Genomic DNA, 22,342 nt, shown 5'->3' on the forward strand with positions numbered 1-22,342 from the left:
CATGAATGCAACGCGTTCATCTTTGGTGGCTTCTCGTGTGTCCGGTACTTCCATTCCTTCAATTGATATGCTCATTAGCTCATTCCCGTGATCAGGCAGAAGGCGACTTCTTTCGGAACACAGAATTCTATTCAAATGATGAAAAAAGACACTCAGCTGTAGCTGTTGTGACTGGGAGTAGCAAGAGATGAATTCCTACTTCTTTCAGCCCAGGAAACAAAACAAAGATCAGGTTGAGCCACTAGTGATGCTAAAAAGAAGTTGAAGTCAAATCTTCATTCGTCGTATGACATTCCACTCTGTGTTCAAATTCTCTATTCTGTCCTGAGCACACGGCAGCCCCACTGCTGGTAGTGCCTCATTTCACTCAACTGTCGGTGTTTTATAGAACAGGGATCTGTAAAAGTTACGTAGAAGTTGAGTAGAATTTAGAAGTTGCTGTTGCAGATTTTTAAGAATCAAGTCTGTGTACTTTTTCAGTTGTCTTAAACACTTCTTGTCCTCGTCACCCATGCCTTCATTAGTAAACTTCTGGACTGAAGGCTTTGCATCTTCCAGTACTTTTTCAATGGATAGCTCTCCGATTGATCCAAATGTAGCTTCTATTGCTGGACAAAGATCTGCTACTGTTGTAGCAGATGCCTGGATGGCATTGTTTAATGACCCAAGTGGTTTCAACAGTAGACTTATGAGAGAGAGAGAGAATGGCAATAATCTTCTCTGAATGCAGTCGCAAAAGTAATCCCCAAGCCTCACTACTTAGATCCATCCCATCTTGGTAGATACTTTTCAGAGCCAGTAATAACGGCTGGAGTAATTTTAAGACAACAGCCAAGGATTGGCTCATGAGAAAACCAGCTGTTTTTCCCAGGCTGGACTAACTTGAACGTCAGTCCCAGCGTATCTTCTATATTTTGCAAGATATTCAGTCTTTTTGGACTCTTGCTGAAAAAAGAATATCATGAAGACTTTAAATTTATAGCTTTTTAAATATTTTGAAGAGTCTGCAGCTTGTACTAGCACTAGTTGGAGTAGATGGCCTCTGCAGTGTGTATAGGAGAGATCAGGGTATCACTTTTCTCTGAGCAAAGCTTGGGCTCCACCATGTCTTCCAGAGGAGTTTGCAGCTCCATCAAATGCACAAGCAGCCATCTGTTTGGGGTCCAATTGACAAGCACTTAACTCTAAGATGTGGGTTGTCATAGATGCAGCCGATGTGTCTTTTATAACTTGAACATCTAGAAATGCATCTACTGGCCTACCGTGGACATCAAGATATCGTACACAATGACTTAATATTTGATACCCATTTGCATCGGTGCATTCATCAGCCGTGTATGCACATTTTTTGAATGTGGTGAGAGAGTTCGTCCTTTTTTCAGCTGTTGAGTCTTTCACTGTTGCACCACATGCTTCTAGCCAGTCAGTTGAGTTTCTTGTAGAAAGATAGTGAGCATTTTCTGGTCTTGTTCGGAACCAGTGTTCAGCTTCAGGATGAACAAGTGACAATGCCCTTAACGTTGGCCTCCAGTTTGTAGTGTGTGGTATCTCTTGCTTAAATAGAAAGTAAGATGCCATGGCCATGTTTGTTCACATATCTCTTGAGGTTCTACCAGGATCACAGTAATTTCAGCTGAGCTCTCAGAGGGGTATTGTCAGCAGATCGAGAGATGTGATCATTCCCCTCTATTCGACATTGGTGAGGCCTCATCTGGAGTACTGTGTCCAGTTTTGGGCCCCACACTACAAGAAGGATGTGGAAAAATTGGAAAGAGTCCAGCAGAGGGCAACAAAAATGATTTGGGGGCTGGAGCACATGACTTACAAGGAGAGGCTGAGGGAACTAGGATTGTTTAGTCTGCAGAAGAGAAGAGTGAGGGGGGATTTGATAGCTGCTTTCAACTACCTGAAGGGGGGTCCAAAGAGGATGGATGGAGACTGTTCTCGGTGGTACCTGATGACAGAACAAGGAGTAATGGTCTCAAGTTGCAGTGAGGGAGGTTTAGGCTGGATATTAGGAAAAACTTTTTCACTAGGAGGGCGGTGAAGCAGTGGAATGGGTTCCCTAGGGAGGTGGTGGAATCTCCTTCCTTAGAGGTTTTTAAGGTCAGGCTTGACAAAGCCCTGGCTGGGATGATTTAGTTGGGAACTGGTCCTGCTTTGAGCAGGAGGTTGGACTAGATGACCTCCTGAGGTCCCTTCCAACCCTGATCTTCTATGAGTCTAGAGGGAATTTGCTGCTAGTGCAGACTAGGCTCTCTCTTCCTCTTAGCCCTGATTATCAGTGATTTCAGGTGTAGTGGTCACTCAACAGAACAAAAGACTATCTATGGAGCCTAATCAGCTCTGTCTTTAAAGAGTGGAGAGGGGCAGGTCAAATAGTACTCGTGACTTAGGCAGACCATCAAACAAAACACCTGTCCCCACCCTCTCTCGATGCCCTCAATCAGCACAGGCTAAATACAGTTCTACTGCCCTTTACTCGTACAATAAGAACAACATTTCATCCCTCCCGCCCCAGCCAAAATCTATCACTTGGGTAACACAGCTCTGTTTGCTGGACACCTAGGTAGATTAGGTGTGAGTGTAAATACAATCTGATCTTCAAGCCTTTCCCCCCCAGCCCCCAGCTCATCACCAGCTGTCAGGAAAAGGTCATTTAGCCTTTGCTTACAAATCGTAATTTGGCCAACGTCACCGAAACGAATGCACTGCCATCGTCATAAAAACAACAGCTGTATAAGGAAGCTAGTCCATGTTCGTACTTTTCAAATCTATGATACTTTTGCAGACACACGTATTTTATCATACACGTTTTATGCTTTTAAAGAATATATTAATGTTTCAATTTCAATTCAAATTTCCAAACAATCACTAAATTGGCAACACTGTATGCTACTAATTCACAAAACGGGGAGAAGGGGAGGAAATTCAGGGGGGTGTAGGGAAATGGCTGTCTCTCCATTGGAGTCAATGGGGCCAAACCCCAGTTGGTGTCAATGGGCATCTCTCCATTGGAGTCAATGGGGCCAGATCCCAGCTGGTGTCAATGGGCATCTCTCCATTGGAGTCAATGGGGCCAGATCCCCAGTGGGTGTGATTCACCATTGCTCCATCAGGCTGGATGCATGTTCTCAGGATGCCGGCGAGCATTTGGCGGTGTGCTGTGGAGATGCTGTTGCCTGTTACTACGGGGGTATTCAGTAGTAGGTGTGTGGGTGAGGGGTTCTCCATCACGGGGCAGTCGGAGGGGTGGCACCTCTGGGTGTTATATCGCGGTGCTGTTCTCTATGTTAGGAGGATACAGATAGTTGTAGCTCAGAGTCAGCGACCGGTTCCTCTCCTCGATTTCCTGGGAGATCTCTGCGAGGCGATCCTGGAAGTCAGCCATGAGCTGCTTTGGCCCGTGTTCGGTAAAGTGCTCATCAGGGTATGTCCCCAGCGGTCTCTGGAAGGGAATAGGAAGAGTGGTAAATCCAGAGGCATCAAAATCACCTAACTCCCAGGATCAATTCCAAGGCTGCATTCTTATTACTCCAAGGCAGGAGAGGTTTTCCCTGGGAACTGAGATAGCAAAGGAACTAGGGCACTGAGTGGTGGAGCTTTGCATGCAAGAGAAACAGACACCGAAACAGCACAGAGCCAAGGAGACAGCCAGGACAAGCCTTGGGGGTGTGGCCCCGGGACAAAGCCTAGAGAGAGAAAGTTTTTGAGCTGAGTGCTAGTTGGAAGGAGGCTTGGAACTCCGACCAAGGAAATTGCCTCCTGTTCTTTAAGTCCTCCAGACTTTGCAAATAAACACGATTCCATCAAAGAAACACCCGGATCCGTCACCAATTTCTCCTCCTGATGGAAACAATCCACACCAGCAGCTGAGTAAATATTTTCCACCCAAACTTCTCTGTTCTTTGAGAAAAAAAATATACATTTGGTGACACCAGAATATTTTCCGAATTATCCCTTTTGCCAAAGAGTTAATTTAAAAATAAAACTGAAAAAAAAATTCAACCCATTTCGAGTTTTCCTTTCCAAATGACTGTGTGTCGAACGTTCCAAAATGTCCAAGAAAAATGCTCAGAATCGAGAGGAAACGTTGAACAAAAGGGTTTGTTTGACCCCCCAAATGATTTATTTTCAACTTTTCAAAATCACCGACAAACCAAAAATTGTAGGCAGTGTTGTCGTAGCCGTGTTGGTCCCAGGATATTAGAGAGACAAGGTGGAGGAGGTTATATCTTTTATTGGATCAACTTTCCTTGGTGAAAGAACTCGAAAGTTTGTCTCTCGCCGACAGAATTTGGTCCAATAAGAGATATTCCCGCACCCACCCTGTCTCTCTAACAAACCAGAAAAGTCACCGATTCACCCATCTCTGTCATTGGAGATTTTTAAGAGCAGGTTGATCAGACACCTGCCAGGGATGGCCTAGATAATACTTAGCCCTGCCATGAGTACCGAGGGCGGGACTAGGTGGCCTCTCGAGGTCCCTTCCAGTCTTACAATTCTATTATTCTAACTACAGGGTCCAAAATTTTGGTTAAACTGCTTGAGTCAGAAATGGTTAAAAATACTCAGGGTGCTCTGGGTCTCTGGAGGGAACTGGAGAGTACTTTATGTCTGAATAGTGGTTGAACCGGTGTCCGTAGGAAAAGACCTCTCCCCACCTCTTCTGAAAGACCTCAGGCCTCTAAACAATAATCACATGCATGTCACTTTGGGAACATTTCCTCTCTGCCCACACAGCGGCCGCCAACACCCACCATGTCCCACTGCCTGCCGAGTGGGTAACAGGAAAGGGGCTGAAACATCTGGGCCCATGTCCTCAAATGAGCAGCAGTTCCAATGGACCTCCTGCTGATTTACACCAGCTGGGGTCTGGCCCCTCTGTAAGTGTCTTGCAGATAGTGGAGGAAACACATCCCTAATCCAATACTGATGGATTCAGAGTTCAGAGCTCCTCTCCCGAAAGATGCCCCCCTTATCCAGGGTCCCCCCCTGGGTTCAAGGTCCACCAGCCCCACTCTCACCAAGTCCTGATCCTCATTACGCAGCACCCAGAGGACAGAGAGGATCAGGCTAGTGGTGTTCATCTCAGGGATGGTGTCCAGGAACTCCTTCAGGGTCACCTTGGCCTTGTTCCGAGGCGGCGGCTTCCGCATGGATGACGGGTAATTGGGCATGAAGGTTGCCAGCTCGAACTGGGGCCGGGAAAAGGAAGCCAGAGGTTAGATCCCACCTGGGAACTTGCCTGGCAAGGTCATGAGAGGACCCAGGAGTCTAGAGCAGGAGCCGCAGGACCAGGGGGTCCACAGACCCTGCCCAACACCCAGCCTGACCCAGAGCCCATTCAGTCAGCCACAGAGCAGTATGGATATGTGGCTGGGATCAAATCCCTCCGTGCCTCAATTTCCCCATCTGTACGAGGGAGGTGATCATTCTTCCCATTGCCGGTTTTGTCTACTTAGAGGGGGAGGTCTTCGGGTCAGGGACCATCTCTCACTATCTGACTGGGCAGCGCCCAGCACAAGGGGGGAACCTGATCTTGGTCTGGGGGATTTCTGCAGTGCCTGGCACAAGGAAGGACCCTGATGTTCGCTGGGGTCTATGCAGCGCCAGGCAGGACTGGGCCCCGATCTCTGCAGCGGATTTTCATTTCGATTCATTTTGTTGAAAAATGGAAAAATTACAAAGGAAATGAAAATTGTCTAAAAAAAAAATTGTCAGAGGGAGGGGAAGGAACATTTGCAAGATGCTTGACAAAGCCAGGAGTCTTGGCTCCCTCCCTGCTCTAACCACTAGACACCACTCCCCTCCCAGAGCTGGGGATAGAACCCAGGAGTCCTGGCTTCCAGCCCCCCCTGCTCTAGCCACCAGCCCCCACTCCCCTCCCAGAGTTGGGGATAGAACCCAGGAGTCCTGCCTCCCAGCCCCCCTGCTCCAACCACCAGCCCCCACTCCCCTCCCAGAGCCAGGGAGAGAACCCAGGAGTCCTGGCTCCCAGCAACTCCGTCTGGGCTGGACTGGACTTTAAGCCACAGTAACTCCAGGGTGTGAGTCACCAAGTCCCAGATCCAGCTCAGACCCCAAAGTCTGGGGCGCACCCAGTGGGACCCAAAGGGCAGGAGGGGACAGGTTGGGGCCCAAGGGAGGGGACACTGATGTAAGGAGAGAAAGGGGGGGAAGGAAAGAGACACCCCTCCATGAGGGGGACAGAGCAGGCGGCCCTCACCCACCTGCCCGGAGTTGATGGCGGCATGATAGGCAGAGCATGTGAAGATCACCATGGTCAGGTACTTGGTCAGCTCGGCCACGGTGCCCAGAGCCGAGGGGATGCCTGCCGGGGAGGGATGGACTGGTTAGCATGGGACAGGGCCCCCTCTCCCCCGTCCCTGGCTGGGAACATCCCCTCTCCCTGCCCCCTGCCAGCGGTGATGCTGGGTCAGTGCAATCCCAGCATCACTAATTTCTGTGCACATGTAACACCGACAGCCCCCGGTCCTGGGCGGGCAGGATCGACCCGGGGGCCTCCGGAGCGTAGCACCTGAGTCTCCGCCACTGAGCTGAAAGCCACATGGAGGCGTGTGGGTGACACACGGCTGGTGTCACACGTAGGCCGTGACTGATGTTTTCACACCTTAATGGGGGGCTGATTCTTGTGGGGGGTGTAGGGAGGACTCCTCAGCGGCATCTGTGACCCCAGGCTAGCCGCCCCTGGGCTCTCACCCGACGCCTCTCGTCCCAGGAATCCCTTGGTGAAGATCTCGCCCACCCACGCCTGCAGCTCGTGGTCACTCTGCACCGAGAGGCTCGTCCGGTAGTAGATTCCCACGATGCCGGAGACAAAGCTGGGAGAGTTAAAGGGGAAATCGGGTCAGCCCGGACGCCGGGGTCCACAGTGAGATGCTTCCCCCTAGGACAAGCCGGGGGAGCCCCCTCCCTCCAGTCTGCACAGTGCTAGGCCTGCTACCCTTCAGCATCACATCTCAGTGGTCCAGTTTCCCCTTCATCCCCCATGCCATGGCACCAGCCACCTAGGAGATTTGGTTTTAGAATCAGAGAAGATCAGGGTTGGAAGGGACCTCAGGAGGTATCTAGTCCAAGCCCCTGCTCAAAGCAGGACCAACACCAACTAAATCACCCCAGCCAGGGCTTTGTCAAGCCAGGCCTTAAAAACCTCTAAGGAAGGAGATTCCACCACCTCCCTAGGGAACCCATTCCCGTGCTTTACCTCCCTCCTAGTGAAATAGTGTTTCCTAATATCCAACCTAGACCTCCCCTACTGCAACTTGAGACCATTGCTCCTTGTTCTGTCATCTGCCATCACTGAGAACAGCCGAGCTCCATCCTCTTTGGATCCCCCTTTCAGGTAGCTTCCCCCCTCACTCTTCTCTTCTGCAGACTAAACAATCCCAGTTCCTTCAGCCTCTCCTCATAAGTCATGTGCTCCAGCCCCCAAATCATTTTTGTTGCCGTCTGCTGGACTCTTTCTAATTTTTCCACATCGCTCTTGTAGTGTGGGGCCCAGAACTGGACACGGGACTCCAGATGAGGCCTCACCAGTGTCAAATAGAGGGGAATGATCACATCCCTTGATCTGCTGGCAATGCTCCTACTTATGCAGCCCAAAATGCCATTAGCCTTCTTGGCAACAAGGGCACCCTGCTGACTCATATCCAGCATCTCGCCCACTGTAACCCATAGGTCCTTTTCTGCAGAACTGCTGCCTAGTCATTCGGTCCCTAATCTGTAGCGGTGCCTGGGATTCTTCCATCCTAAATGCAGGAGATTGGGGCCAAATATTTCCAAGGCCCTAAGTAATTTAGGAACCTGCCTGCCATTCTCATAAGGGACTTAGGCACATTATGGGTTAAATTTACAATGGCAGCTGGGCACCCAGAGCAATTAAAAATATGCCGAGCTGCTTTGGTGCCTAATCCCATTGACATTTAGGGTCCTAAGTCGAGCAGGATGAAATGTTTGCACCAGGGTGGCCAGAACAGGGGAGGCCAGGGGGTCATGGCCCCAACACTTTTTACTTGCCTTACGGGGAAGTGATGGGGGAAGGGGGCGGAGAGGAGCAAGCAGGGGAGGACCTCGGGGAAGAGACGGAGTGAGGGTGGAGCCTCCGGAGGAAGGGATTGAGTAGGGGCGGGGCCACGGTGCCAGCACCGGTGGCCTCCCTACTTCACGGGAGTTTCCGGCGCTACTGGTTTGGGCTGAAACTTTTGTGGGGTACAAAATGGAGTCGCGGAGACCCTGAACGAGTTCACAAATGAATTCGGTTCTGCCAAATTTTGGGCTGAAAAACAAAGCCACCCAAAAATCTGGAAACTTCCCTGAAAATTTTATTTTTTGTGATGTTCAAAAAGTCCTGGAAATGAATTAAAAAAAAAAAAGTCAAAAATGTGTCAAAATGCTCCAGATGGAAACAAACCCGGTCAATTGATGCAAAACAAAATGTTTTGTTTCACCTGAAAGGAATTTTATTTTTGGGTGTGATTTTTCGAGGGGCTGAAATTTTTGAAAATTGTCAGTTTGGGGGACCAACCTAAAACTGTTTTATTAATTAATTAATGTATTTATACTTTTCAAAACTGCCAACTCAGCAAAAAAGAACAAACAAACCCTCACTCCTTTGACCGTGTGGGCGCTTTGGGAAAATGTTACCCTCTAAATGGAGACTCAAGTTAAGCGCAGAAGTGAATTTAAAGTCAGTTCATTGAACGTAGTTTTTTAAGGCCCAGCTTGACAAAGTCCTGGCTGGGATGATTCCTGCTCTGAGCAGAAGGTTGGACTAGATACCTCCTGAGGTCCCTTCCAGCCCTGATAGTCTATGATTCTATGAACCGGCAGCAGATCCTGGGGCTGACGGGTTTATTTTGCTGTTCTTCGATTGGGCTCGCGTTGAAGTGGTTTCCGTGAAAATGAATTAAGAGCGTCCACATGGGTTGTCACTAAACTGGATTGAAATCCGATTTCAGGTATCAACAGGCCCAACTTTGTGTGGGAAAGGATGTTTGCTGGATCCCAGCAGAACAAGCCCTGTATGCAGGGTTTTCTCCCATACAAGACCTGGATTCCCAGGGGGCTCTGCCCGATCCCCTCCACACTCAGAGCCCCACCGCTTTGCCCCCTATGATTTCACTAGGTCTAACCCCTTCCCCTGCACTTGCCTGCATCTCTCCTCCCTACACAGCACCCCACGCGGCCCAGCACCCCTCTCACCTCTCAATAGCTCCCCAGATCTTGAGCCCATCATCCCTGTAGTAGTAGTTCTGGAGCGAGGCAACGCCGCGTTCCTGGATGTCATCGGGAAGGCACAGCGTGCGGTAGGTCAGGTTCTCCAGGGCCTTGCGGAGCAGCACGGTGAGGCCTAGACGCCCGGTCGCTATGGCCTGAGGAATATAGGCCCAGCCCGGGCCAGATGGGGGGTTACTGCCATGGAGTGACAGGTGCCAGGGGAGAGGGTAGGACACTGGAATTGCGTTAATTGCCCAGGGCAGGGAATCGAACTTACGAAATCCTTTGGAGACTGAATTTATTTTCCCTCCAGAAAAATGTTCCCTGATGGAAGTAAAAGGAAATGGGGCCAAAGGAGAGAAGAAGGAAAAAAGGGAGGAAAGACGGAAAAACTAAGAAAGTTGAATAATGGAGAAAAACAAGAAAAAATGGGAAAAAATAAGGGGGAAAAAAGGGAAAAGAAGAAAAAAAATAGCCAAAGGAAACATGGCAGGAAAGGAAGGGAAATGGCTATTATGAAGGAAAATGCCATAAAAATGTCATGAACTTTTCTTTTGAAAACCGACCATTTTAAGTGCAAAACTTTTATTTTTACCTACTGGCCATTTTTCGGTGAAAAACATGTTCCCTAGCCCTGATTACAAGGCACAGCCACGCCCACAAAAGGGCTAACTGGGCTCGCATCGAAGTCGTTTCAGTGAAAGCGAATTAAGAGCGTCCACATGGGGGGGTTGTCACTAAACCGGATTGAAATCTGATTTCTGTTATCAACAGGCCCGGCTTTGTGTGGAAAAGGACGTTTGCTAGATCCCCGTTGCGAGGCGGCCAATGAGCGCCGGCCTCCAGGAGGAGCTGCTTCTGCCTTGCGTTTGATTGGCTTAGCAGGCTGGGGGCGGAGCTGTGTGGGTAGAGTTTAGGAGGGGCAGTCACAGCAGGCTGTCAGCCATTTGCTGGTGTAGTTGATTTAATTGGCAGTTTGGTCATTCTCCCTCCTTTTTGAACGCGCTGTGGGAGGCAGTGTGGCCTAGGAGCTAGCACCCAGGGCTTGAACCCAGCTCCCCTGGGTTCTACCAAAGGCATGCTGAGTAAGCATAGGCAAATGACTCTCTGCCTCAGTTTCCCCATCTGTAAAATGAGGCCAATGCTCCTGATGTCCTTTGCAAAGTGCTTCGAGATCTAGGGGTGAAAAGCACCAGCTACAAGCAAAGGATTATATTATTATTATTATTATGAGACAATCCTGTCTTTACCCGATCGAATACGCCCCCGGGGCTGATGAGAAAGGTCCGGCCCAGGATATCGATGTGGATGGAGAACCGGATGTGAGGGATCAGGAGCTGGAAGAGAAGAGGTGCAGGGGCTGAAGCAGCTGGGGAGGAGGTGCCAGCCCACTACCACCACGGTCCCTCCGGAGTGGAGAAGAAACGTTGCAGAGGTGAATGGCTTTGTTTGGTCTGATCCACCCTGGTTGCAGGGCAGTAGGGAGGTGCGTTTGGTGCAGGAGGCAGCAGAGAACTGAGCAAAGAGCTGGGGTCAGCACACAAACAGCTGGGCACTACTGGAATTTGCACAGCCGGGCATCTCAGGAACACACGCCAACAGCTAGCCACCTCTGGCACACACACAGGTACCCGGCTGGACACGCCTCCAGCACAAACACTCGTACACTGCTGGGCATATCTGCAATACACACACACACACACACAGACAACCGAGCATGTCTGCAACACACACACGCACACAGCCGCACATATATGCAACACACCTGTACACAGCCAGGTATGTCTGCAACACACAGCGTACATGGCCGGACATGTCTGCAATACACACACACGCACAGCCAGACGTGTGCACCACGCACCCATGTACACAGCCAGACATGTCTACAACACACACGTGTACACAGCCGGGCATGTCTGCAACACACACACACACACACGTACACTGCCAGACATGACTGCCAACACACGCACATGCAGCCAGACACGTCTGCACCACAGACACATGTATACAGCAGGGCATGTCTGCACTACATACACATGTACATGTCTGCGTCATACACCTGTACAAGGCCGGGCAAGTCTACACGACACACCCACACGTACGTGGCCAGACACGTCTGCACCACGCACACCCACACGTACGTGGCCGGGCACGTCTGCACCACGCACACCCACACGTACGTGGCCGGGCACGTCTGCACCACGCACACCCACACACGTATACGGTCAGACATGCCTGCACCACACACCCATACACAGCCGGGCACATCTGCAACACACACGCACACAGCTGGGCACTTCTAGAACACACACACGGCGATACGGGTGACTCCTGTGTTCACCCCCGGGGATATCTTCCCGGACTGGGCCCCTCTCAAACTCACGTGTCCAGGGGCAAATTTCCCACTGGGCCTGTCTGAGCATCCCAAAGGCACACACGGGGCACCTCTGGGGGGTATGTGCCCCAGGCGGGCACATCTGGGGCATACACCGGGCAAAGCGCGCACACACCCTGGGCACAGCAAGAACTGGGCGCCCTTGGTCAACTCCCTTAACGTGTCCCAGCCCCTGTAGAAGTGGGTAGCCAGGAATGGGACTAGCCCCACCCCTCGAGGCCACCTGTTTGCTCTGTGCATAAGGTGCCAGGTGTGGACACTGGGTGCCTGTCGCCGTCCCATCGATGGATGCGCCAAGCAGAGTGGGGATCCGTCCACCCACAGCCGCCCCGCCCCCCCTCACCTTGTACAGGGGGTGGCACATGGGCAGCTGGCGCTGGGTGGCCACGGCGAAGACCTCGGCCAGCAGGTGGGCGCGGAGCAGGTGGGAGGTGACCTCGTGCAGGTGGAACTCCGAGTTGCGCACCCAGGTCTTGGCCAGAGTCCACAGCCACTCGGAGTCACTGGGCAGGAAGATGGGGCTGTCGGGACCTGGGTGCTGGCTGAGCTGTGGGGGAGTTGGGTCAGAGCCATGGGTCCGGTATCCCCCCCGGGTCAGAGCAATGGGCCGATCCAGCCCAGTCTGGTATCCCCCCTGGGTCAGAGCAATGGACCCATCCAGCCCAGTAACCTTCCCCTGATCACAGCAATGGGTCCATCCAGCCCAGTATTCCCCCCTCTCCAGGTGAGAGCAATGGGCCCATCCAACCCAGTATCCCCCCCTGGTCAGAGCAATGGGCCCATCCAACCAGGTATTCCCCCCCGGGTCAGAGCAATGGGTCCATCCAGCCCAGTATTCCCCCCTCTCCAGGTCAGAGCAATGGGCCCATCCAGCCCGGCATCCCCCCTTGGTCAGAGCAATGGGCCGATCCAGCCCAGTATCCCCCCTCGGTCAGAGCAATGGGCCCATCCAGTCTGGTATCCCCCCTGGGTCAGAGCAATGGACCCATCCAGCCCAGTAACCTTCCCCTGATCACAGCAATGGGTCCATCCAGCCCAGTATTCCCCCCTCTCCGGGTCAGAGCAATGGGCCCATCCAGCCCATTCTGGGTCTGAGCAATGGGCCCATCTAGCCTGGTATCCCCCCTAATGGATCCATTTACCGCTATATCCTCCCAGATCGGAGAAACGGGCCCATCCAGTCTGGTATCCCCCCTGGGTCAGAGCAATGGGTCCATCCAGCCCGGTATCCCCCCTGGGTCAGAGCAATGGGCTCATCCAGCCCATTCTGGGTCTGAGCAATGGGCCCATCTAGCCTGGTATCCCCCCTAATGGATCCATTTACCGCTATATCCTCCCAGATCGGAGAAATGGGCCCATCCAGTCTGGTATCCCCCCGGATCGGAATAATGGGTCCATCCAATCTGGTATCCCCCCTGGATGGGAGCAATGGGCCCATCCAGCCCCATATTCCCCCCAGTGGACCCATTCATCTCTGTATCCCCACTAGATCAGAGCAATGGGCCCATCCAGCCCGATATCCCTCCCTGGATCAGAGCAATGGGTCCATCCAGTCTGGTATCCCCCCTGGATGGGAGCAATGGGCCCATCCAGCCCCATATTCCCCCCAGTGGACCCATTCATCTCTGTATCCCCACTAGATCAGAGCAATGGGCCCATCCAGCCCGGTATCCCTCCCTGGATCAGAGCAATGGGTCCATCCAGTCTGGTATCCCCCCTGGGTCAGAGCAATGGGCCCATCCAGCCCAGTATCCCTCCCTGGATGGGAGCAATGGGCCCATTCAGCCCCTGCCCCCCCAATGGACCCATTCACCCCTGTATCCTCCCTGGATCAGAGCAATGGGCCCATCCAGCCCAGTATCCCTCCCTGGATGGGAGCAATGGGCCCATCCAGTCTGGTATCCCCCCTGGATGGGAGCAATGGGCCCATCCAGCCCAGTATCCCTCCCTGGATGGAAGCAATGGGCCCATTCAGCCCCTGTCCCCCCAATGGACCCATTCACCCCTGTATCCTCCCTGGATCAGAGCAATGGGCCCATCCAGTCTGGTATCCCCCCTAGATGGGAGCAATGGGCCCATCCAGCCCAGTATCCCTCCCTGGATGGAAGCAATGGGCCCATTCAGCCCCTGTCCCCCCAATGGACCCATTCACCCCTGTATCCTCCCTGGATCAGAGCAATGGGCCCATCCAGTCTGGTATCCCCCCTAGATGGGAGCAATGGGCCCATCCAGCCCAGTATCCCTCCCTGGATGGAAGCAATGGGCCCATTCAGCCCCTGTCCCCCCAATGGACCCATTCACCCCTGTATCCTCCCTGGATCAGAGCAATGGGTCCACTGGGTCTGTGCAGCGCCTGGCACACTCACGCCCTGCCCACAATAATAATTGTGCCTTTAGCAATGGTGGAGCCGAGTTGCTCCCTAGCGGCAGGGGGGCCCTGATAGCCCCCTCTTGGGGGCTGGCAAGCAGAGAAACCCCTCACCTGGATGGCCAAGGGGACGACCTCCCCGCTGGGTTTCTGGTGCAGCAGGCACAGGGGTGCGGCGATGTACTGCTGGTGCCCATTCACTTTAGTGGTGGGAATGTCTTCCAGGAGCTTGTAATCTGCGATATAGATGCTCCCCCTCTGTCATGCAGAGCAGAGGAGGGTCAGTGCCCCGCTCCCAGGGCTGTGAGCTGCCTTCAGCAGTGTCCCAGCAAGCAACACACATAGCATTGCTCAGGGATTGCTTACCCGGTGTTAAAATGCAGACACCTCAGGGGTGGAGTAGCTGGTTATACAGGGATCCCTCACCCAGCGCTGAGATGCACCCACCTCTGGGGTGGAGTGGCTGGTTACCCAGGGACCCTTCACCCAGCACTGAGATGTGCCCACCTCTGGGGTGGAGCGGTTGGTTACCCAGGGACCCCTCGCCCGGCGCTGACATGCGGCCACCTCTGGGGCGGGGCGGCTGGTTACCCAGGGACCCCTCGCCCGGCGCTGAGATGCGGCCACCTCTGGGGCGGGGCGGCTGGTTATCCAGGGACCCCTCGCCCGGCGCTGAGATGCAGCCACCTCTGGGGCGGGGCGGCTGGTTATCCAGGGACCCCTCACCTGGCGCTGAGATGCAGCCACCTCTGGGGCGTGGCAGTTATTTACCCAGACCCAGCTATGCTAAAACAATTTAGTTTGGGAAGACAGCACTGTGCTCCCACCAGCAGGAGTTCTTGGGGAAGGAGGGCAGGATGGACTCAGCAGGGCTGGGAATCAGCCAGGCCCTGATTATTTTGGGGAGACAGGGTGTTACCTGCAGCTCCTCCTGGAGGCTGGTGGATTCCCCCAGGGAGCCGGCCACCATCTCCTGCGTCACGGGGAAGTTCTCTGGGAGTGCCGTGCATTTCCGGATCAGAACTGGGTTGAACCCGTTCAGATATTGGTACCCGAAGAACGAATCTTCCTGCCAGTGCTCAATGACGTACTCTGGGGACACACACACTGGCCCTTAAAATAAAACCCCAATGCCTGGGGAGGGGAGTGGGGTCTGGTGGTTAGAGCAGGGGTGGGGCTGCAAGACAGGACTCCTGGGTTCTCTCTGCAGCTCTGGGAGGGGACTGGGGGCTGGTGGTTAGAGCAGAGGGGGCTGGGAGCCAGGACTCCTGGGTTCTCTCCCTGGCTCTGGGAGGGAAGTGGGGTCTAGTGGTTACAGCAAGGGACTGGGAGCCAGGACTTTGAGGAGAGTAAGGTGACTGGGAACAGTCAGCATGGATACACCAAGGGCAAGTCATGCCTGACCAACCTAATTGCCTTCTTTGAGGAGATAACTGGCTCTGTGGATGAGGGGAAAGCAGTGGACGTGTTATTTCTTGACTTTAGCAAAGCTTTTGATACGGTCTCCCACAGTATCTTGCCAGCAAGTTAAAGAAGTATGGGCTGGATGAATGGACTATAAGGTGGATAGAAAGCTGGCTAGATCAACGGGCACCGATCAAGGGCACCATGTCTAGTTAAATAATAATTGGAGATATACCCATCTCCTAGAACTGGAAGGGACCTTGAAAGGTCATTGAGTCCAGCCTCTGCCTTCACTAGTAGGTCCAATTTTTGCCCCAAATGGCCCCCTCAAAGATTGAACCCTGGGTGTAGCAGGCCAATGCTCAAACCACAGAGCTAGCCCTCCCCCAGCTGGTATCAGAGTGCCCCAAGGGTTAGTTTTGGGGCCAATTTTCTTCAGTATCTTTATTAATGATCTGGAGGATGGCATGGACTGCACCCTCAGCAAGTTTGTAGACACTGGGAGGAGTGGTAGATACGCTGGAGGGTAGGGATAGGATACAGAGGGACCTAGACAAATTGGAGAATTGGGCCAAAAGAAACCTGATGAGATTCAACAAGGACAAGTGCAGAGTCCTGCCCTTAGGACGGAAGAAGCCCATTCTCTGTTACAGACTAGGGACCGAATGGCTGGGCAGCAGTTCTGCAGAAAAGGACCTGGGGGTTACAGTGGATGAGAAGCTGGCTATGAGTCAGCAGGGTGCCCTTCTTGCCAAGAAGGCTAACGGCATTTTGGGCTATATAAGTAGGGGCATTGCCAGCAGATCGAGGGACGTGATCATTCCCTTCTATTCAACATTGGTGAGGCCACATCTGGAGTTTTGAGTCCAGTTTTGGGCCCCACTCTACAGAAGGGATGTGGACAAATTGGAGAGAGTCCAGCGGAGGGCAACAAAAATGATTAGGGGGCTGGGGCACATGACTTATGAGGAGAGGCTGAGGGAACTGGGATTGTTTAGTCTGCAGAAGAGTGGTGGGGGGATTTGATAGCTGCTTTCAGCTACCTGAAGGGGGGTCCAAAGAGGATGGATCTAGACTGTTCTCAGTGGTACCAGATGACAGAACAAGGAGCAATGGTCTCAAGTTGCAGTGGGGGAGGTCTAGGTTGGATATTAGGAAACACTATTTCCCTAGGAGGGTGGTGAGGCACGTGAATGGGTTCCCTAGGGGGGTGGTGGAATCTCCTTCCTTGGAGGTTTTTAAGGCCTGGCTTGACAAAGCCCTGGCTGGGGTGATTTAGTTGGGGTTGGTCCTGCTTTGAGGAGGAGGTTGGGCTAGATCCCTCCTGAGGTCCCTTCCAACCCTGAGATTCTATGATTTTCCTGCATCGGGGTCGTAGGGTTGAGTGAGGTCTCATGGTTAGAGCGGGGAGAACCAGGACTCCTGGCCCTATGGGGGTGTGATTAGAGCAGCGGGTGCAGCTGGGAGCCAGGACTCCTGGGTTCTCTCCCTGGCTCTGGAGGGGAGCGGGGGGCTAATGGTTAGAGCAGGAGGGGCTGGGAGCCAGGACTTCTGGTTTCTCTCCCCAGCCCATGAAGCGGAGTGGGGTCTAGTGGTTAGAGCAGGGGGCTGGAAGTCCTGACAGGAGCCCTGGTTGGGGGCTGAGGGTGGCAGGACCAGTTGACTCGGGGGGGGGGCATGTGTGGGCTCAGCACCCACAGGCTATGCAAGGAAGGAGAAGTGGGTCCCGGAGCCAGCCCTGTGCTGGCGTTGCCTCCCTCCTCCTCCCCACAGTGTGTGGCGCTGCACGGACCTGAGACCCGGTTGCCGTAGAACCAGAAAAGCTTGGGGATGTCAGCTAACTTCTCCCAGGAGTACGGCCGGTCCAGGAAGCCCTTCAGCTTGCACTCCAGCAGCCTGCGGGGACAGGGAGCCGGGCTCAGAGAGCGGGACGTCCCGCTGTGTGTGCCCTGTGCCCCGACCCACACGCACCCCTCTGCCCGCTTCACGCCCGTCTGTCCATCCCCTGCACACCCTGTGCCCCTCACACCCCTCTGCCCGCTTCACGCCTCGTCTGTCCATCCCCTGCACACCCTGTGCCCCTCACACCCCTCTGCCCGCTTCACGCCCCGTCTGTCCATCCCCTGCACACCCTGTGCCCCTCACACCCCTCTGTCCGCTTCACGCCCATCTGTCCATCCCCCTGCTCACCCTGTGCCCCTCACACCCCTCTGCCCGATTCACTCCCCATCTGTCCATCCCCTGCACACCCTGTGCCCCTCACACCCCTCTGCCCGCTTCACGCCCCGTCTGTCCATCCCCTGCACACCCTGTGCCCCTCACACCCCTCTGCCCGCTTCACGCCCCGTCTGTCCATCCCCTGCACACCATGTGCCCCTCACACCCCTCTGCCCGCTTCACGCCCCGTCTGTCCATCCCCTGCACACCCTGTGCCCCTCACACCCCTCTGCCCGCTTCACGCCCCGTCTGTCCATCCCCTGCACACCATGTGCCCCTCACACCCCTCTGCCCGCTTCACGCCCCGTCTGTCCATCCCCCTGCACACCCTGTGCCCCTCACACCCCTCTGCCCGCTTCACGCCCCGTCTGTCCATCCCCTGCTCACCCTGTGCCCCGCACACCCCTCTGCCCGCTTCACGCCCCGTCTGTCCATCCCCTGCTCACCCTGTGCCCCTCACACCCCTCTGCCCGCTTCACGCCCCGTCTGTCCATCCCCTGCACACCCTGTGCCCCTCACACCCCTCTGCCCGCTTCACGCCCCGTCTGTCCATCCCCTGCACACCCTGTGCCCCTCACACACCTCTGCCCGCTTCACGCCCCGTCTGTCCATCCCCTGCACACCCTGTGCCCCTCACACCCCTCTGCCCGCTTCACGCCCCGTCTGTCCATCCCCTGCACACCCTGTGCCCCTCACACCCCTCTGCCCGCTTCACGCCCGTCTGTCCATCCCCTGCACACCCTGTGCCCCTCACACCCCTCTGCCCGCTTCACGCCCCGTCTGTCCATCCCCCTGCACACCCTGTGCCCCTCATACCCCTCTGCCCGCTTCACACCCCGTCTGTCCATCCCCTGCACACCCTGTGCCCCTCACACTCCTCTGCCCGCTTCACACCGTCTGTCCATCCCCCTGCACACCCTGTTCCCCTCACACCCCTCTGCCCGCTTCACGCCCCGTCTGTCCATCCCCCTGCACACCCTGTGCCCCTCACACCCCTCTGCCCGCTTCACGCCCCGTCTGTCCATCCCCCTGCACACCCTGTGCCCCTCACACCCCTCTGCCCGCTTCACGCCCCGTCTGTCCATCCCCTGCACACCCTGTGCCCCTCACACCCCTCTGCCCGCTTCACGCCCCGTCTGTCCATCCCCTGCACACCCTGTGCCCCTCACACCCCTCTGCCCGCTTCACGTCCCGTCTGTCCATCCCCCTGCTCACCCTGTGCCCCTCACACCCCTCTGCCCGCTTCACGCCCGTCTGTCCATCCCCTGCTCACCCTGTGCCCCTCACACCCCTCTGCCCGCTTCACGCCCCGTCTGTCCATCCCCTGCACACGCTGTGCCCCTCACACCCCTCTGCCCGCTTCACGCCCGTCTGTCCATCCCCTGCACACGCTGTGCCCCTCACACCCCTCTGCCCGCTTCACGCCCCGTCTGTCCATCCCCTGCACACCCTGTGCCCCTCACACCCCTCTGCCCGCTTCACGCCCTGTCTGTCCATCCCCTGCACACCCTGTGCCCCTCACACCCCTCTGCCCGCTTCACGCCCCGTCTGTCCATCCCCTGCTCACCCTGTGCCCCGCACACCCCTCTGCCCGCTTCACGCCCCGTCTGTCCATCCCCTGCACACCCTGTGCCCCTCACACCCCTCTGCCCGCTTCACGCCCCGTCTGTCCATCCCCTGCACACCCTGTGCCCCAGACACCCCTCTGCCCGCTTCACGCCCCGTCTGTCCATCCCCTGCACACCCTGTGCCCCTCACACCCCTCTGCCCGCTTCACGCCCGTCTGTCCATCCCCTGCACACCATGTGCCCCTCACACCCCTCTGCCTGCTTCACGCCCCGTCTGTCCATCCCCTGCACACCCTGTGCCCCTCACACCCCTCTGCCCGCTTCACGCCCCGTCTGTCCATCCGCTGCACACCCTGTGCCCCTCACACCCCTCTGCCCGCTTCACGCCCCGTCTGTCCATCCCCCTGCACACCCTGTGCCCCTGACACCCCTCTGCCCGCTTCACGCCCATCTGTCCATCCCCTGCACACCTTGTGCCCCTCACACCCCTCTGCCCGCTTCACGCCCGTCTGTCCATCCCCCTGCTCACCCTGTGCCCCTCACACCCCTCTGCCCGCTTCACGCCCCTCTGTCCATCCCCCTGCTCACTCTGTGCCCCTCACACCCCTCTGCCCGCTTCACGCCCCGTCTGTCCATCCCCTGCTCACCCTGTGCCCCTCACACCCCTCTGCCCGCTTCACGCCCCGTCTGTCCATCCCCTGCTCACCCTGTGCCCCGCACACCCCTCTGCCCGCTTCACGCCCCGTCTGTCCATCCCCTGCACACCCTGTGCCCCAGACACCCCTCTGCCCGCTTCACGCCCCGTCTGTCCATCCCCTGCACACCCTGTGCCCCTCACACCCCTCTGCCCGCTTCACGCCCGTCTGTCCATCCCCTGCACACCATGTGCCCCTCACACCCCTCTGCCTGCTTCACGCCCCGTCTGTCCATCCCCTGCACACCCTGTGCCCCTCACACCCCTCTGCCCGCTTCACGCCCCGTCTGTCCATCCGCTGCACACCCTGTGCCCCTCACACCCCTCTGCCCGCTTCACGCCCCGTCTGTCCATCCCCCTGCACACCCTGTGCCCCTGACACCCCTCTGCCCGCTTCACGCCCATCTGTCCATCCCCTGCACACCTTGTGCCCCTCACACCCCTCTGCCCGCTTCACGCCCGTCTGTCCATCCCCCTGCTCACCCTGTGCCCCTCACACCCCTCTGCCCGCTTCACGCCCCTCTGTCCATCCCCCTGCTCACTCTGTGCCCCTCACACCCCTCTGCCCGCTTCACGCCCCGTCTGTCCATCCCCTGCTCACCCTGTGCCCCTCACACCCCTCTGCCCGCTTCACGCCCCGTCTGTCCATCCCCTGCACACCCTGTGCCCCTCACACCCCTCTGCCCGCTTCACGCCCCGTCTGTCCATCCCCTGCTCACCCTGTGCCCCTCACACCCCTCTGCCCGCTTCACGCCCCGTCTGTCCATCCCCTGCACACCCTGTGCCCCTCACACCCCTCTGCCCGCTTCACACCGTCTGTCCATCCCCTGCACACCCTGTGCCCCTCACACCCCTCTGCCCGCTTCACGCCCCGTCTGTCCATCCCCTGCACACCCTGTGCCCCTCACACTCCTCTGCCCGCTTCACACCGTCTGTCCATCCCCCTGCACACCCTGTTCCCCTCACACCCCTCTGCCCGCTTCACGCCCCGTCTGTCCATCCCCCTGCACACCCTGTGCCCCTCACACCCCTCTGCCCGCTTCACGCCCCGTCTGTCCATCCCCCTGCTCACACTGTGCCCCTCACACCCCTCTGCCCGCTTTACGCCCCATCTGTCCATCCCCTGCACACCTTGTGCCCCTCACACCCCTCTGCCCGCTTCACGCCCCGTCTGTCCATCCCCTGCACACCCTGTGCCCCTCACACCCCTCTGCCCGCTTCACGCCCCGTCTGTCCATCCCCCTGCACACCCTGTGCCCCTCACACCCCTCTGCCCGCTTCACGCCCCGTCTGTCCATCCCTCTGCACACCCTGTGCCCCTCACACCCCCTGCCCGCTTCACGCCCCGTCTGTCCATCTCCTGCACACCCTGTGCCCCTCACACCCCTCTTCCCGCTTCACGCCCATCTGTCCATCCCCTGCACACCCTGTGCCCCTCACACCCTCTGCCCGCTTCACGCCCCGTCTGTCCATCCCCTGCACACCCTGTGCCCCTCACACCCCTCTGCCCGCTTCACGTCCCGTCTGTCCATCCCCCTGCACACCCTGTGCCCCTCACACCCCTCTGCCCGCTTCACGTCCCATCTGTCCATCCCCTGCACACCCTGTGCCACTCACACCCCTCTGCCCGCTTCACGCCCCGTCTGTCCATCCCCTGCTCACCCTGTGCCCCTCACACCCCTCTGCCCGCTTCACGCCCCGTCTGTCCATCCCCTGCACACCCTGTGCCCCTCACACCCCTCTGCCCGCTTCACGCCCCGTCTGTCCATCCCCTGCACACCCTGTGCCCCTCACACCCCTCTGCCCGCTTCACGCCCCGTCTGTCCATCCCCCTGCACACCCTGTGCCCCTCACACCCCTCTGCCCGCTTCACGCCCCGTCTGTCCATCCCCCTGCACACCCTGTGCCCCTCACACCCCTCTGCCCGCTTCACGCCCCGTCTGTCCATCCCCTGCACACCCTGTGCCCCTCACACCCCTCTGCCCGCTTCACGCCCCGTCTGTCCACCCCCTGCACACCCTGTGCCCCTCACACCCCTCTGCCCGCTTCACGCCCCGTCTGTCCATCCCCTGCACACCCTGTGCCCCTCACACCCCTCTGCCCGCTTCACGTCCCGTCTGTCCATCCCCCTGCTCACCCTGTGCCCCTCACACCCCTCTGCCCGCTTCACGCCCGTCTGTCCATCCCCTGCTCACCCTGTGCCCCTCACACCCCTCTGCCCGCTTCACGCCCCGTCTGTCCATCCCCTGCACACGCTGTGCCCCTCACACCCCTCTGCCCGCTTCACGCCCCGTCTGTCCATCCCCTGCACACCCTGTGCCCCTCACACCCCTCTGCCCGCTTCACGCCCCGTCTGTCCATCCCCTGCACACCCTGTGCCCCTCACACCCCTCTGCCCGCTTCACGCCCCGTCTGTCCATCCCCTGCACACCCTGTGCCCCTCACACCCCTCT

The 22,342-nt window shown here is 56.6% G+C and overlaps 1 protein-coding gene across 1 annotated transcript in view; it reads right to left on the reverse strand.

The window, feature by feature from the left end:
* Positions 1–3,268: 3,268 nt before the first annotated feature.
* LOC115642625 (hydroperoxide isomerase ALOXE3-like) overlaps positions 3,269–22,342 on the reverse strand; it is a 36,278-nt gene continuing 17,204 nt past the window's right edge. The window contains exons 5-14 of the mRNA XM_030546267.1: positions 17,203–17,306; positions 14,926–15,098; positions 14,121–14,264; positions 11,982–12,185; positions 10,491–10,577; positions 9,226–9,395; positions 6,724–6,845; positions 6,234–6,334; positions 5,028–5,198; positions 3,269–3,448 (exon numbers count right to left, since the gene is read on the reverse strand). Coding sequence (XP_030402127.1) covers positions 3,269–3,448; positions 5,028–5,198; positions 6,234–6,334; positions 6,724–6,845; positions 9,226–9,395; positions 10,491–10,577; positions 11,982–12,185; positions 14,121–14,264; positions 14,926–15,098; positions 17,203–17,306 — 1,456 coding nt within the window. The remainder of the gene's footprint in view (positions 3,449–5,027; positions 5,199–6,233; positions 6,335–6,723; positions 6,846–9,225; positions 9,396–10,490; positions 10,578–11,981; positions 12,186–14,120; positions 14,265–14,925; positions 15,099–17,202; positions 17,307–22,342) is intronic.

Source organism: Gopherus evgoodei, unplaced genomic scaffold (assembly GCF_007399415.2).
Source record: "Gopherus evgoodei ecotype Sinaloan lineage unplaced genomic scaffold, rGopEvg1_v1.p scaffold_43_arrow_ctg1, whole genome shotgun sequence".
Taxonomy (NCBI): Eukaryota; Metazoa; Chordata; order Testudines; family Testudinidae; genus Gopherus; species Gopherus evgoodei.